The sequence below is a fragment of the Oryzias latipes genome, chromosome 3 (genome assembly GCF_002234675.1).
Source record: "Oryzias latipes chromosome 3, ASM223467v1".
Classification (NCBI taxonomy): Eukaryota; Metazoa; Chordata; class Actinopteri; order Beloniformes; family Adrianichthyidae; genus Oryzias; species Oryzias latipes.
In genome coordinates this window covers 28,384,826-28,401,695 of record NC_019861.2, presented here as the reverse complement: position 1 = coordinate 28,401,695, position 16,870 = coordinate 28,384,826, and the positions used below count along the sequence as shown (strand labels likewise).

General features: G+C 37.7%; 1 protein-coding gene across 2 annotated transcripts in view; it reads right to left on the bottom strand.

Annotated features, from left to right (window-relative positions):
* The window catches only part of LOC101160640 (neuroplastin), a 34,926-nt gene that overhangs the window by 2,363 nt on the left and 15,693 nt on the right, over positions 1–16,870 (bottom strand). For both annotated transcript variants that reach the window (XM_004067429.4, XM_020700179.2), the window contains exons 2-6: positions 16,500–16,847; positions 11,674–11,848; positions 10,148–10,242; positions 7,013–7,146; positions 6,657–6,930 (exon numbers count right to left, since the gene is read on the bottom strand). In XM_004067429.4, the coding sequence (XP_004067477.1) occupies positions 6,657–6,930; positions 7,013–7,146; positions 10,148–10,242; positions 11,674–11,848; positions 16,500–16,847 (1,026 nt within the window). The remainder of the gene's footprint in view (positions 1–6,656; positions 6,931–7,012; positions 7,147–10,147; positions 10,243–11,673; positions 11,849–16,499; positions 16,848–16,870) is intronic.

Below are 16,870 nucleotides of genomic sequence, written 5' to 3'. Positions count from 1 at the left end.
GCAAAACAATTAATAAACTATTAACAAAGTTAATAAATACATTTGTAAAGCTTATAAGCAGTTTAGTAATATGGATTTAGAAGACAATGGTCTGACTTTAGATGTTAATAAATCTTATTAACACTTTCAGGTATTTGCAAGACATCTATAATGCTAGTAAATATCGTACTAGCATCTGACACATTAATAAAGCCTATTAATTTGTTGAGTTAGTTAATAAAACTTATTAAGCTTATGAACACTTAGGCTTGTGTCAGGCATCTATAATGCTAATAAATGTCTTACTAGAACCCCAAACAATAATAATGCTTCTTAATTTGTTAACAAAGGTTGTTAATAAATCTTATTAAGCTTATTAACACTGACACATTTGTTAGGCACCTATAATATCAGTAAATGCATCATTAACATCTTAAAAACACCCAAATAATAATGCTTGTAAATGTGTTAACTAAGTAATTTCATAAACCTTATTAGACTTATTGTACTAATAAATGTCTTACTAACACCCTATAAATTCATTTATAATGCTTGTAAATGTGTTAACAAAGCTTGTTAAGGAATCTTAATATAAAGTGTTACCGAAACTACAATGGCAGATTAGTTGGTAACCATGCAGAGGGCCGATGGAGTTTGACATCTGCTCTCTAAAATTTAAAGCAATTAGAGTGTGTATTTAGTACATTTTTGGGAGATAAACTAATATTAACTATAAAAATTAAAACCAAAACTGACCCAAAAATCTTCACCCACTGCTAAGTATTGCTGTTTTTATACGATGTGCTTTTGATAAATTGATCAATAGTGTTAATATAATAGAATATATGAGTATAATTACAAATAAAGTCATGTTTTTGTTGCTTTAAAAACAATTATTAAAGGGAATAGATGTATTTTGAAGTGAAAAACACCTATGGAATCTTGCAGCTCACTAAGCTGCCCTTGAGCCAACTACAAAACATGGAATCAAAAGTCAAAGTATATGGCCATGGCACTGCAGACTGATTATTTAGAATAGACTTTTGACTACTTGGAAACTTTTGTGAAAGTCAAAATTGTGAAGCTTTTGCACAGTTTCAATAAGTAATATCCGCCTCATATTCAGGAATGCTGGGTTGATTCTTCACTCCACACGTCTTCACTCCGAGCCAATGGCTGAAGTGCTCACAATTCGAGCCTTTAAATTCATTGAAGTTTGTTTATTCGCATTTCGCCGCCCCACCTCCACCCCGCTTTCCTCCTTTGACTCAGTCTGACCCTAACCACCATCAGCATCTGGGCTCTGGGGTCTCTTGGCTTGGTCAGAGGTCATCACAAGCATGCAAGAAAATGGGCTATTTATGCTCAATTCCTGTTTCACTATTTAATCTTTTAATCACACTTTCAAGATCTCCCTATTGAAATGGAGTCCTGAGTTTCAATCACAGGTGGAAAAGTCCAAAAGCTAAAATTCAAAGATTTCCTGCTGTGAAGAGGAACCCATTGCTGCTGAAAAATGGGGGCACACTGTTTTTACTTTCACCCTTTCTGCCTTTGTCTTTGATTTGTCAAACCAAAACGGCTTAATGTGTGTTTAACGTGTTTGCCCGACAGTGAAACCATCTGAAGGTTGTGGTGTCATTTTATTTACAACCTAAAAACGTTCCTTGTAACTAAAATAAAATGTGTCTAATGATCATAAATGATTGAAGAATGTTAACCCGACTGAGTGGGAATTGCTTGAAATATGGAACTGTGATGGAACTTTTTGATTTACAACAATCTGATACATAGATGCATTTCCTCGGCTGTCAGGTGGAATTAGCTGATATTTTCCACTGTGCGGTCAGCTGACTGTGCCGACTGATCAAAAAAGACAGAGAGTCTTGTGAAGAAAAATAGAAGAGAATAGTGCTCATGGGGATTTCCTGTGAACCTCCTTCAATGAAAAGCAGCAACATTCCGTGTAAAGGCCTGGAAGTCTTTCCTCTATATGCTCATGAATTCGTTGCTCATCAGGTTTGCTTGCAGCGTCAATAATGGAGGGGGGGGGGGGGGTTTGAACTGTGTCACTCATTTTAGATGAGAAGTAAAAACACAGTCACGACCTTTGAGAGGAAACAGGGTTATCTAAAGTGACAGCAGATTGAAAAGCTCTGGTTTTGGTTGGAACACCTTTGATTTCATTGAACTTTAAAGGGATGCTGGTTGGATATGGATATTTAGTTTGATATAATTGTGTTGAAAGTTGTCATGACACTGCAGAAACCGATGTTTTTAAACTATAAAAATAAAATACATTTGGAAGTAAAATGTAGAAAAACAACAAAATTAGCTGATTAACTCAGGGGTCTGCAACCTGAGGCTCCGTACATGCAGTTCTTTTAATCCTTCATTGAAGCTTTTATTGGCCTAACGAAAATGCTAACAATTAAAAAAATATGATGGGTTTGTAGTTTTGGTTCAATTTTTTTAGTTAATTACATGTGTTTTATTTATGTTCTGATTTTTAACGTGTCAGACAACTGTGGAAAAATGTAGTAAAAGATTGAATGAACTGTCATGAAAATAAAGCTTCTGTTCTGATCTTCTGCTTCACAACAGAGTCCAGTTGCTGTTAAGATGCAAATTTGAAAGTAAATTTGGATTTACATGTATAGATTAAAAATAAAATTCTATACAAAAGATGCCATGTATGTACTCTGTAGTAAAAAGATTTGACACAGGGTGTATTTTGTGTTCTTTAATTTAATTTCATTATTGTGAATAATTAAAAGCTACATTTAAATGACTTAATGGCCACAAAAATATAAATAAAGTGTAATTTTCTTAACAATAAAGGGGGACTTTGCAGCTCTCGCTGGATATTGGTCAGTAAGAAACTGGAACAAACAGCTTTTATAGAGTTAAAGCTTGCAGACCAATGAATGGAGGTCATTATTTTAAATAAAAATGTTAGTTTATACTGAAAGCAATTCCTTCAAAAATTATGAGGGTTTAGGAAAAACTGCAGGCTAACATAGAACACATTACCATAACCATGCATGATCTCTCACTTACCACCCATTTAGATTATGTTGCCATTTGGAAAGACCAGAAAAAGAAAAAAAAGCAGCAACCAAGTAAGAAACACAAAAAGAGTGAAACTGTCAAAGGTTTGTATGAGTCTGGTAACCTCATTATTACCATCACACCTCTTTGTCACTGTCCTTTCAACACTGCCAATGTGTTAAATATGGTCCATTTTTAAGGGCACTCTGTTACCTAACATGCTTCTAAATGTCATGTTTGTAATACACAGCTTCCATGTGACCATGCACATCTGTGCCTTTTTTGTTACACCTGTCAAAAGCGGTAAGCCAAACACCTTGATAGGCAGGTAAACACAGCAAATATCCTCTGACAGCAAATGCAGCCTTGCTGCTCAAAGTGTCTGCATCTTACCATTTTTAAAACATCAAGATTCGTCAAGCAAAAGTTAGTACCCCCTGTTGTGATTTTTTTTAGCATCAATGCACATCAATCTGGTTAGCCTACAGGTATAACTTTCAAACAATTGATTTGAATATGGATGAAAAATGTGATAAAAATTCTCAAGAGGAGTGCTAAGTCTCCTGAGGTGGAAGTCTCAGCCAGCTCTGCCCCAGCATCGGACTTGGTAATGTTCTGAGCATTGACTGTTTATGAGAACTGGACTGAGTGACTCTTAAATAGAAAGTGCCCACTGGTCTCAAAAAGCCAAAAAAATCTCATTGACTTCTATAGAGAAAATAAACAGCTTTTACTTAGTCTTTAGATTTGTCAGAATAATCATTCTACTCCTCTACCTGTAGGGGCGGCCGTGGTAGAACAGACAACCTCTGATCATAAGATTGCAGGTTTGATTTCCACTTTGCCCGCCCATATGTCAAAGTGTCCTTAAGACACTGAACCCCACCTTGCCTCTGGTGGAAGGTCGGCGCCAGTGTTCGGCAGCGGATCTGCCACCAGTGTGTGAACGGGTAAATGGGACTGTGCCTGCAAAGTACCTTGGGCCTTCGAGGATGGTAGAAAAGCGCTATACAAGAATATTTACCATTTTTAACAAGTACTTGCTAATCCTGATTTTATTTTCATGACATTTTTGCTGTAGTGCCAGTTAATCAAGTTATGAACTGACCAATCAGACATCTCAGTAAAGGTATGTGGCGGCTGCTGGCCCCCACACCTAATGTTCAGCGGTAGAGGTGTGGACTTTCAACAAGCTAACTCCTGATTGTTGAAAGTGGTTGGCAAAGAAACGTTGGCTTAGACCGACTTGAACCAATCAATGCCTACTTACTCGGTAAAGCCAAAGTCTTCTGGAACAGTAAGAGCAAAGGGAAGTTGTTTGGTCTTTGTTACCAACATATAAACCAAACTCTACCCCCCCCCCCCCCCCCCCCCCCCAGCAGATGCGCTTTATAACTACAGTAAAGCACAGAGGTGGTTATATGATGATTTTGAGCTTGCACAGAGCATCTACAATCATTTACCTCGAAGGGATGTGAGGCCATTTATCTGAGGTATGTAATAGGATAGTGATTTGAAGAACAGCAGCAAACAACTGAGAAAAAGCTCTAACACTGTAAAGAAAAAGTCTGGACCTGACCCCAGCTGTAAAGCTGTCATGGGGGATGACAAAAACATAAACTTGTAAAAGTGATTTCAGGTCATCCATAACCTCCCTGAGTCATCAGTCTGAAGTGATCATTCAGGGGAAGGGCGTTGGTTAAAACCTAAAAGCTGATGTATGAACTCTGCTGTGGTTTTGTAAACAAACAAAGCTTTGTTGGAGTTCAGACGTCCTTCAGTCTCTATGTGAGCGACTGACAGACGCTCACAAAAGGGAAACGTGTCAGGCATGGAGCATTTTTGTTCTAAAAAGCTTTCTCAGCACTGAACTGCTCTAAAATGAGCATAATTCAGGTTTATCAGAAGGTAGATCCACAAGCTACTGACTTACGGGTTACTTAGTATTGTTTGTCTTTTTTCTGCTTCAGTCCATCCATCAATTTTCCTATTTAAAATCACAGGATTCATCTGGCAGGAAACTAAAATAAATGAGATTTTTGTTAGGAGAAAGGTCGTTCTCTTCTCTCCACAATTTGAATAGGTGGGCTTGTGAGGATCCATCATGTTTATTGTGTTCAGCTTCATTTCAGTGCATTCTGTCAGGACTTAAAATAGGCTTGTCACAGGGGAGATTTACATAGAGGCACAATCAGGTGCTGAAAGGCTTAGCAGCAACTACTAAAGGTAAACAGAAATAAAAGCGGCAAAGCTAAAAAAGATTTAAAGATTGGGGTTTGTTGGTGAAAGAAAGAAAAGCAGCACAAAGGCAGCCTGTGGGGAAGTTACAGGTCAGTTGCATGAAGCTAAAAAGTCAGAGTAGATTTGGGAGGCCACACTGCTAAAACTGAATCTTAAGACCATTGTTTTGAGAAAATGTGTCTTGCAAAAAAAATCCTACCAAGTTTTTCAAAAGCAAATTAATATTAGTTTTAGAAAACATGGTGATTAAAGATGTTTTCTTAAAATAATAATTCTTGGTAAAACCATTTTTTGTTGCTTTTTTAAACAAAATCTGCCAACGTTTTTGACTTATTTCTAAGGAGCCTGTTTTTGCAGTGCAGCTTATAGTTCCTCAAAATATTGTCTCCATAAATTTAGACTAGATATGATTGCGTGGTCAGAACACATTTTCTGTTTCATAGTTCTTATACTTTCTGAGGGATACCTATGCAGAGGAACATGAGTGGAGAACTGTGTTGTTTTGTTAACTTACATGGCTCGGTGGTTTAATTGTTGGTTTGGGAGAAAGGAGAGATGTCTGGCTGGTTGTATTCAGTAGAAATTGTTAAATTGGCTAGCTATTGTGATTGCTTGTTGCTGGCTGAGTAGCAACTTGCATTTAAAGAGCTAGAGATAAGAGCGCAGACTAGGAGGCGAGCGGTTCTGGGATGCCAGAACACACTTTTGAGTCTTCTCGCTGTCGTGGGCCTAACTAAGAGAAAAATACAATTGTTGAGAGCGTGCCCACCAAAGACCTATGACCTGCTTGCACTCCTACACCCACAACTGTAAGATGCTTTTAACAGACGAAAAATTGGGCTGTATCCAAAAAACAAACTAACTAACAAAACTCTATTAGAAGGTTGTTTTTTTCTAAATCTCACTGAAAAAGGTACTTTTTCAAGGATATTTCAATTCTTCTTAACCCCTTTTACATCAGCTTTAGCTCCAGTATGTACATTCTTCTGACTACAGTAACTCTTCAATCGTTTATGCAATTAATGTGATTCCAGCTGATTCTGTGACAGAGAAGAGCAGCTTCGACAGTAGTGAATTGCTCACACAATCCATGTAAATAAGGGGATTTGGCTGCAAAAAGAAGAGGATTGCGCCGTTACAGTCGTAAAGTTTTGCATTTAGCATTTTTCCACGTCAGAATCAGCTTCAGAATCAACGGACTCTTGTGATATTTAGTTGTCGACGGCGACAGCTCCAGTGTTAAAAAGGAAAGTAACTTAAAACACACTGAGACAACAACAAAAAAAAGCATTTTTTAGTTGTCATGAAACTTAAACTTATTTGGACATTAACCTTTAATTTGTCAGTTATGGTTGCTTTTAAAAGAAAGTGTTTCATGTATTTACCATCAACAAAGTCGTCGGGCTTCTTGCGTTTCTCATAAACCACAATAATGACCACCAGGATTATAATTTCTGCAAGCACTCCCAGGAAAGGCCAAAGCGGTGCAAGATGGCTTCGCACTCGTAGAATAGTTTCCTTGGTAGTGTTTCCAACCCTGTTGGTAGCATTGCACTGATATAATCCAGGGTCTGTGGTTATATCCAGGTTTAGTATGTTGAGCTCTGTGTAATTGTCTCTGGTAGTGATGAAGAAGCGTCCAGTGGTGTTATCAATGTCCTGAAAGACAACAATCATTCCTGACAGTAAATGAAACTGAGCCTCTTGGGGTTTTGAATGCTGAGACTGTGAGCACACTTACCTTGTAGAGAGCTCCGTCTACTTTTTGCCATAACCAAGTGGGATGTGGGTAACCCACAGATTTGCAGTACAACGTCGCATTTTCCCCCTCGTTTTTATTTTCACTTCGCTTGTGACTAATGACCTCTGGTCTTGCTGTAAAGGTTAGATGAAAATAAGATTCGTTACTGGGTAAGGTAACAGGAAAAAAGACACAGCAACAGAAACTGTTTATGTGTTTTTTAGATGCAGTTTTGTGTGGATGTGTAGTTTGGATCATCATACAAACTAGGAATTCAGCAATTTACCTTTCCTATGATTAAGTTCAAACCTCAATCTTTGGATTTCAGATTTACAAAACAACAAAAAACCCTAAAATCTAGAAAAATCCTTTTTGTAATTTAAAAATAAGAAAGCAATTATGAAGAAAACACTTTCAGTTGGCTAACACTAAGCCTGTGTAATGTAATACAACTACATAATTAAACTGTCTTGCACTGACACTTTCAATGTAAACAAGCTGGTGTGCTGTAGGAATGCAACAATTCATTTTCCCCACAATTTGGTTCATTGATGTAACGTAGGATTCGGTTTTAAAATAAGAATTGTGGCATCCCTAACACATACTATTTAACTCCTTTGAAAGGTTAAAAATCAGAGTACAGAACTTAATTCTACTAATTCAAAAATAATTCAAAAATTTGTTTTTGTTTTGACATTTTTGTTTTGGTTCAACATAAGATTTGTGTATTAAAAAACAACAACAAAATCCCGTAAGAAGTCAGAAAATAAATTTTTGTCATTGATAATGAGCATGTAATAATGATGAAAACCCTTCCATTGGCTTATACTAAGCCTGTAAAACAATACATAATAAATCCATCTAATACTTTCAACACAAACATATTGGTATGCAGTAGGGATCTAACAATTCCCTTTTCACCCATTTTGGTTCAATGGTGCAACATACGGTTCATAACATACAGAATTGTGTCATCTAATGCACACTGAATATTTAACTCCTCTGAAAGGGTTAAAATCAGTGCACAGAACTTGATTTATCGATTTTAAAAATAATTTCAAACTTCTCCTGGACTTGTATTTGTCTTGGTGTTCTGCATTAAACTTTTGAAAAAGGACACATCAGTGGGAGGGAACCAGCTTGATGGAAAGATTCCTCCATATGTTCCCAGTCAGCGTAATTCTTCAGTGACTTCCTCAAAAGACACTGGTGGAAATGAGCTCTAATCCGCTAAAATTCAGCTGAGATCAGTGAATGTGCTGATAATGAAACTGAAGCAGAGGCTTTGGAGTCAAAAAATAAAATTCAATCCAGGCGTATGGCAGGAAGCACAGCTTCCTACTGACATATCTGCAGAGCAGCTGTGTGAGACAGACTCTTTATTTAATTCTACACAGCACGAGATAGATAACCATTACTGCTTTCCACTTATCTTCAACATAACAATATTTTCTTTCATGCTACTGAGACAGATAAGGTAGAAGCCTGGAGTGGGCATTTTTCAGCTGCGCGTGGTTAGCAGTGCGGGGGGGGGGGGGGGGGTGTCTGAGCTCTGTCGTGACATCACGCCACTCTAATTATGGTGTGCACGTGCTCCCTGAACACGGGAGTGGCTAAGCTCATCCTGACTGTATTATGTCAGTGTGTGACTGACAGCGCACAGACAAGCCTCGGAGTGGTGCTAAAACCGGAAGAAACCTCCATTTCACACTCCTGACTCCGATTGTTAAACTCTGTGTGCGAGACAGCGCTCAAGTGACACATGAATCTCAGAAAGATGAGTGGAAACGGAGCAAGGGCCAAGCTGTCCAAGAGATTTTTTAAGGTGGTCAGGATGCCGCCTAGTGTTGAGAAGCTGTTAATCAAAGTAAAAGTTTATATTAAATTAAAAAAAACGTTTTTTTAATTTAAAAACTCTTTCTCAAAATGAAAAACTGCGCGGTTTATGCTTTCTAATCACAAAATGCGCTTTCAATTTAATAATGGATATGAGCTCCCAAACATTTCATTAATCTCGAGCGTATTCCAGACAATAAACTTCAGTCCTGCCACAGAGATGACTAGGACCGCATTCAGAGCCTTAATCCTACAACATCACAGAACCCTCCATCTGTTGCCTCTGAGCCGAGTCCTGCAAGGATGAGCGTGCCAAGGACACTGTAGGCGAAGGATCTCAGGGAACTGCTGCCAGACGCGCAGTGCAAAGCTGGCGTGCTTTAACAGTGAGCTTGCTACCTGGGTCACAGAAAGATCTCAAATGCCTCAATACTAAAATAATAGCAAAAAATAATAAATGCAACATTTTGTTTCATCTCATCCGTTTAAACACCTTAAATCAAATCCCTGCTTTCAGGTTTTAATATTCATTTTATTTGACATTTTCTCAAGTGAAACGTCATGCATCATCAATTTTTTTTTTACCAGCGTTGCAAGTCTAAAAGACTGCGCCAAAGCCTAACGACAGAACCATTCAGTTTGAAATGGCAATGAGTGCTGTCATCTCCCAATCCAAGAGAAGCAGAGCACACACGGTCATCATCTATGTTATGCAATCAGCCAGTGCTTGAAGACAGCCGCAGAGTAAGAAGCACGGGCATGCTCAGTCTGCACCATGGCAATTTACTACTCCAAATTGGCTTTAGAACTGCACAAAGAGAGTTTGACTTGTCTTTTCTTAAAGAAGACTACTCGTTCAAGCTGATGGCCTCGCAGTTTGTCCGAAAGAGTTCTTTGGTTCACCTAATTGATATATATTTAGGTAAATGACTGCAATGTGCAAACGTTACCGACCCTTTTAATATATACTTCTAAGATAGAACTTGAGGCTTTGCGTTTCTAAGAGCACGTACAGAGGCTGTCTAATTTGCTCCACTCATCTCGGTAAAAGCTGGGATGGAAATCAGCCTTAGGAATTCTCCATGTCATCACTACTGTACTTGATGAGCTCAAACATCTTTGTCAGCGAGGACTCTCTTCAAACAGCTCCTGACATTTTTACTTGATGCAACCATTAGGAACGCAGATAACATCAATGTGGCAACATAAGACAGCTTGATTAAAGAAAAGGTTTCTGAGAATTCGGCTATAAATATTAGAAAATAGTTTAAAAAGATTAAAAATGCTCAGAAAGCTTACCTTTTACTTCAATTGTTGCATTTCCGTTTGGTGCCATGTCAAATGTGTAAACACACATGTACATCCCTGAATCATCAGCCCGTGGTTTAGTGATGCTGGAATCACACATAAAACACAAAGAAAATATGATTCCAGGAAAATAAACTACCAGTCACCTACCTGGTCTGCAAGAGGGCAAGCAAATTAAGACATCTGTTCTCAATTTAGTGCAAGTAATTAGTTTCGACTAAAGCAGTGAAAGCCTGAAGGACCTGCAAGTCCATGGGAGACAAATTAAGCTTTTATATTAGAGAACAGCAGCTCTCCTCGGGCATTTTAGCTTTTAGGTTGGGAGCATCGGAGATGCAATGTGACAAGGAAGTGACCAACTGGTTTGGTCTAGTGGCTAGAAAGAGTTGATGTGTGTGTGGAAGTGGACAGGAGCTTTGTGCTTCAACAATACTTCAAGGCAGAAAGAACCAACGCCATTTTAGATATTCCTTACTTTTTATTGACTTTTTTGATGTTAATGTATGTATATATATATATATATTAAAACACCAATTGCAATCACTAAAAGAAAATTTGTATAAAAAAAATTAACAGGAAAAAAGTACTATAATATTAAGTCATTTACACATATTTACTATTTCTAACCTCGTGGGTATTTTTTAACAGTGGTTAAGTAGTTTTCTGTCTGCACAAACCAAAAGTAAATGTATAAAAACAGATAAATGTAGCATAAATGCACATTTCTGTGTCTATTTTCAGAATTTGCATGAATTCAAAGGAAAAAAAGACATTGAATGAGTTTTCAATTTTAACAAGAGCTGCTGAATTTGTGATGGAAAAAGCTTTATGAGGACATCAGTCACAAAGCAGACCTCCTTGTTTAAAAATCACACTTTTCAAGCCTTCATTTTATTTGCTAGCAGTTTCAAACACACTCATCTACTGTTCTTCTATTAGTGGGAAAAACACCACTACCTATTAATTATTAAAATGTTTTTGGCTTTCCTTGAAAAGAGCTACTGGCACTTTGCACGGCACTTTTGACGCAGCATGAATGAGCAATCCAGCCTTTGTGCAACCTGTAAAACTATTGTGTGCATGTGGATATGGGTAGAACAAACATGAGGATCTATTTAAAAGATCTGATCAATCTAAAGAAAGCTGCTACTCATCCAGGGGTTTATCCACTTTTGCCCAACAGTGGCTGGGAGAGGCTCCAGCAACACCTTGATCCCTAAAGTGATTGAGTCGGTTTGGAAAATGGATGAAGAAAGATGCATAGAAAAAAAGCCCCAATGGTAAGGGTGGAAAATAGTAAAAAAAAAAAAAAAAAAATCTGCTACATTTGCTTTATATCAACTCTGATGTTTCCAGCAAGGAGGTTTTTCCTTTATTTTATTTGTCTATCTGAAATTCTGTCATTTAAAAAACTCTTTAGAACTTGCTGAGAGAGAATTTCACAGAGACAAGTCTTGAGTCTAATGATATCCCACGACACGCCTACAACAAGTGCAAATCTTGAAAACTGTGGTCACCTGTGAGTTGTAGCCCTCTGCTCCGTCCGCGTGTTTGGGATCTCTTGCCCGTTCTTCATCCAGAAGCTGTACGTGTGTGGCCAGTGTGCGGTGGTGAGGTTACAGCGCAGGACGACCGGTTTGCTCGGGGAGTCCAGTGGCAGGATGATATGCTCAGAGGCATTGATATTTGGTTCTGGAAGACAAAAGACCATCAAACATGATCTCAGAATTGGGGCTCAGATCTGTTATATTGCTTCCTCCCATGCTGTAGTAGCTGTAGGCAGCGTGCTGTTTATAAATGTTCTGTGTAGGAGGAAGCCTGTGAAGAGAAGTTCACACAACAAATAAGTAAAGAGGAAAAACAAGAGCACGTACGCCTCAGAATAATATCTATCTGCACAGAAGAAATGAATAAATTAGACAGAATTTCTTTCTTTTTATTGACTATGAATTGCAGCAGGCATGTTAATGTTGCTGTAATTAAATAATATATTTCTTTAATCAGTTTGAGAGATTAACAATCACAGCTCTAAATTATTATTCATTTCCTTAATTTCCAACTAGAATTTAAATGATAAAAATTGGACTTTTGCTGTGCAGAACCAACAAGATATAAATCAAATGCTTAATAAGGTAACTACTGTAAAGTTGGTGTTTCTCCACGTCTATTAGTTTTGTTTTCTGCCTTTTGACATTTACTCCCCTTTAGTTGTGGATGGATTCTATGTCACTGTATTTCAGTCCCTTCTCTTTTCAGCTTCAGGTCACAGCGGGCTGATTGCCACACCTGCACCACGGTGAATACTCCACCCAACAGCAGTATATGTTTCTTCAATTGCCTTGGCTAGACAGCTCCAATGCCTTCTTACAGGTGAGGGCAGAAAAATAAGTTGAAAGATTTTACTGCTGAAGTCACAAAAGAAACACTGGTTTGGTGGATAATCCAACAATAATGATAAATGTAAATGGAACATTTATGGAAACTCCACAGAGAGCACTTTTTATGACCACCGGATGGTGCACAGCAGGGGCTTTTGCTTATTGTTCACCACCTTTCAGTCTTTTTCCAGTTGTATAGTTTTTAAGGCAGAAAAGAAATTTGTCTGCAAGTGGATGCATCACAATGGAGCAAAGCAGGAAACTTATTGCCCACCCAGCATATTTTCTACGTCACAAACACTAAATCTAAAAATGCTAAAGCAAAACCCACAACTAAACTTCATATATAATAGAATAGAATATGAATAATTATTTTATACTCATACACTACAGTAATTTTCCGCATAAAATAAAAGCCGTATGTATCAAAGCTTTAAATATTTCTTTCTTTCATTCTATGAAAAAAACAAAATACAAATCTAAACAAGTTTAAAAATGTTCCTGATTATACATGTTTAAGAGATTCTTCTTCAGTATGCATTTCCAGATTTCCGTCCTTTGAATTTTTGTGTCTTCACTCAACATTATGCACATTATTTGGTTTGCATGAACCACTAGGAAGTAAAGGCTGGAGATCTGTGGGTGGATTACCAGGCTCACATTCTTCCAATGGATGTGATTTAAACAAAGTTGAAATGAATGTCTGCCCCGGGCTGATGATGTAACACAAAACAGACCTTTGCTATTGGTTTTACAGCAATACTAGGGTCTGGTTCTCAAAGATGATCATGGAGGCAGTGGGTGTCATCCAACAGCAAGGTGCCCTCTGCTCTGCCTTTGATTTGTGAACAGGAAGTCCTTACGGCATTGCCCCTCCCCCTCATTCAGGGCGGGCCAATCAGGGCTCAAACGGAGCTCCCGAGGGGAGGAGTGGGGAGAAGAAGCATCATAATCCTACTACAGACTGCTGCTGCAAAGCCACCGGCAAAGCAGGAAGCACAAAGGGGCGAGAGAGGCTACCGGGACTTGCAGTTGACTTCTTTTAGCATTCACAGTAACCTCTTCCTGTGGATCTGGCTGCTGAAACGCTAAGGGGATAGTTCTCCCCTCCCCCACCTCCTACAAATCTCTTTTCCTGACAAAGCAGAGCTACATCTGCTATTAATAGAATCACTCAGACATGTGCACGTACTCAACATGAGGTACATAAATTAACATTTGGAAAAAACTGCTATTTAACCAGAAGGTTGTTTGTAGGACACAACAGAGAAGACGGTGACTGAAGGTTGAAGAGAACATCACCGGATCCCTCTGGAACATTACTAAACGATAAACAACTGTCTTTACTCGATCATTGTATTGGTAAAATTCTGATTCAGATCATTTGTAATAAAGATTTTTGCTTATCTTAAACAGTTATATTGATAAAGATTATTCTATTTTCTAAATATTTTTTTTTCTCACAAAAATCCCATTATGCACTATTAATAATATACTTTGGACGTCTTTATTTAAAATAACATTTTTTACAAAATTACCTACTGCCTACTTAAGTAAACATTTTTATATGTAATTAAATTTGAAAAATGTTGGTACCAAAAAAAGTATGACTGAACCAAGAATGTATGGATAATTATGGATAATTTCCAGACAGCTTTTACAGCGCCAAATCGTAAACAGCGTCGCACGGTTCTGCCTGGTTCACACCAGAGTTTGTTTCCAAATACTTGACAAAGGCGAAAGCTCATCGAACCTCAGGTATGGACCAAACAATCCTGGGTCACTTGAAAACTGGAGGGCCAATTCACTTGCAAGTTAAGTCTAGTGCAGTTCAGCAACAGTAAATTAATTATTAACATGAAAAAACTACTTAAATCTCAAGAATTGTGAAAATAGGGAGCATGAGCATTAAGGCTTCTTAATATGTCATTCCTAAAAGACGAACTGCTCTTCCTTTTTGTGCCTTTACTCTTTCAGGGGTTTTGCCTTATTTCAACAAGGCTAGCTGTTGTAACTGTGTGGTATTTACTGAGTTTGGTCCATAAGGATGAAAAGCAAATCCAACTATACAAAAGTGTGACCAATTTTGGTAGTCTCCGCCTATTAAATTGATTCTAAATGTGAACAAGACCTCTCTTACATATAGGAAACAATACAAAGGTGATTTTAAATGCAGGCTTTTCGTTTTGTCCAAAAAGGCTTTGAAAAATATTTCCCTCAGTCTTTTTTGTGTTTTGTTTTATAGGAAACCTAAGAAAAACTTTCAAACCTGAATATGAAAGTACAGTCAGCTCAACTAGAAGCCTTTTGACAAAACTATTAGCAGAACGATAATTAATCTGTACTTTTTAGATCACAAGAACAGATAAGGAAGTAGATTGTCTGCCACGTTGCCGTATGGAAGGAAAATCTCTTTTTATAGAGATTATCTTTAAAGGAGCTCTTTGCAGAACTCCAACTGTTCTTATTAATCAGAATTCCAGATTAACATTTTGTACAGAGTACAAACTTAAAAAAAAAATTGAATATCCTTTGAAGTTGAATTTGGCAACTCAAAACAAACTTATATCAACTGCTGGAAACAGACGGGTTTGGTGTTTGCAATACTTTTTACAGCATCTTAAAAATCCACATACAATGTTTTGTAAAGTTGTGCTTCCAGCTCTTAGATATCAGTCAATGCAACTGCAAACATTTGCTTGACTTAATAAATCAGCTCCTCACATCAATTTTTAACATTAAAATTGCAGTTTTTAATTTTATTTTATTATTTAGCATAAATTAACTACTATAGTTATAGCAGTCAACAGTAATAGTTATTAGTAAATTATAAGTAAATTTACAATAGTTATAAAAATATAATTATTAGTAGTTGTTTTAATGCATTAATAAACATAAAAATACATTTAAAAATAAAATGCAACTAAACAAAGAAAATCAGTTTTTGACAGGTTTTTGAAAGAATACATAAAGGCTGTTGTGTATAGCTCCTAATATACACAAAATAATATACATATACATGTATATTCAAAGAACTTTTATTTATTGGTAATGACAACGTTTGATGTACCATGGTTGAAATATGTTCAATTGAAAAACAAAAAGCAGAAGTATTTTTGTTTAACCTTTCAAAGCCTCACTTTATGTTCCTTTAACGGCCAGAGCTTCGACTTATGTACGGACGGGAAAAAGCCCAAGTCACACCCACTTTGTTTGAATGTTTGAGTATAAAGTTGAAAATTAAACACAATTCGTGGGTGAGAAGGCACAAAGTAACAAGGTGCACACGCAGAAACAGAAAAAGGAGACACTCCAGGCCCCTGTGTGGTTCTGTCCTTTATTGGATTACCACACCTAAATTTTAACGTTTACTTTTTGGAGAGGAAGATTTGACAGGAGGAATCACTGTGGTACACCTTAACAGATCCCTACTTGTGTCTTCTTACAATTCCATTTACACTGTGCCCGGAGTGAGACAACATAAAAAACTGCATTACTTTAGCTGACATGCAGGGCTTGGAAGTAAATAAAACGATCAATGTAATGCAGCAGACACCATGGTGGAGGAATATTTTACAAAAAGAAAACCGAGGAACACGAAAAAATGGTACAAAGAAAATAAAAATCTTGAAAAGAGTAAGACAGACTAACAAAACCAAAAAAAAAAAAAAAAAGGTTTGGAGTGTGAAACAAAGATGGCGACTGATGAAAGTCCAAGGGTTTGTGGGGAAGGAATTGTCAGGGAGGCTGGGAATTTACTAGAGAAAAACCTAAAGTTTGACTAAAAGAATCAAAACACACTTTTTGCAACCACTGGCATAAGAAATTTAAAGCATTTGTTTCTTTTATTATCTTAAATGAAACTAAAATATAGTTATTATTGTTTTTTGCCTTGCCAGTGACTGCTAAGTTGTGTGTTGATTTTTGAGGGATGCTTGATCATCTACAGCACATAGACCACTCACTTTGTAGAACTGTAATGGTGGCCTGGGCACGGATCCAGGTAATGGCAGGGTTTTGTCGGAGGTCATTGCGATTGGGGTCATTGCTCGCGCGACACTCATAGGTCCCAGAGTCCTCCAGTGTGAGGCGAGTCATGCTGAGAACACTGACCCCATTGGTACCATAGGCAGTGTTAATGGCTACCCGCCGCTTGCGTGCTCCGTCCCACAGCTGCTTGAAAGAATCAGCTCGGTTGACTTCAGAGTACCACCACTGGATCTCTGGAGGGGGTTTCCCAACCACCTCACAGTACAGCTCAAAGGTGTCCCCTGTAAGCTTAGTCTCAGACAGCGGTGACTTCACAAATCCAGCTGTGGAGGAGAAGATGACAAAG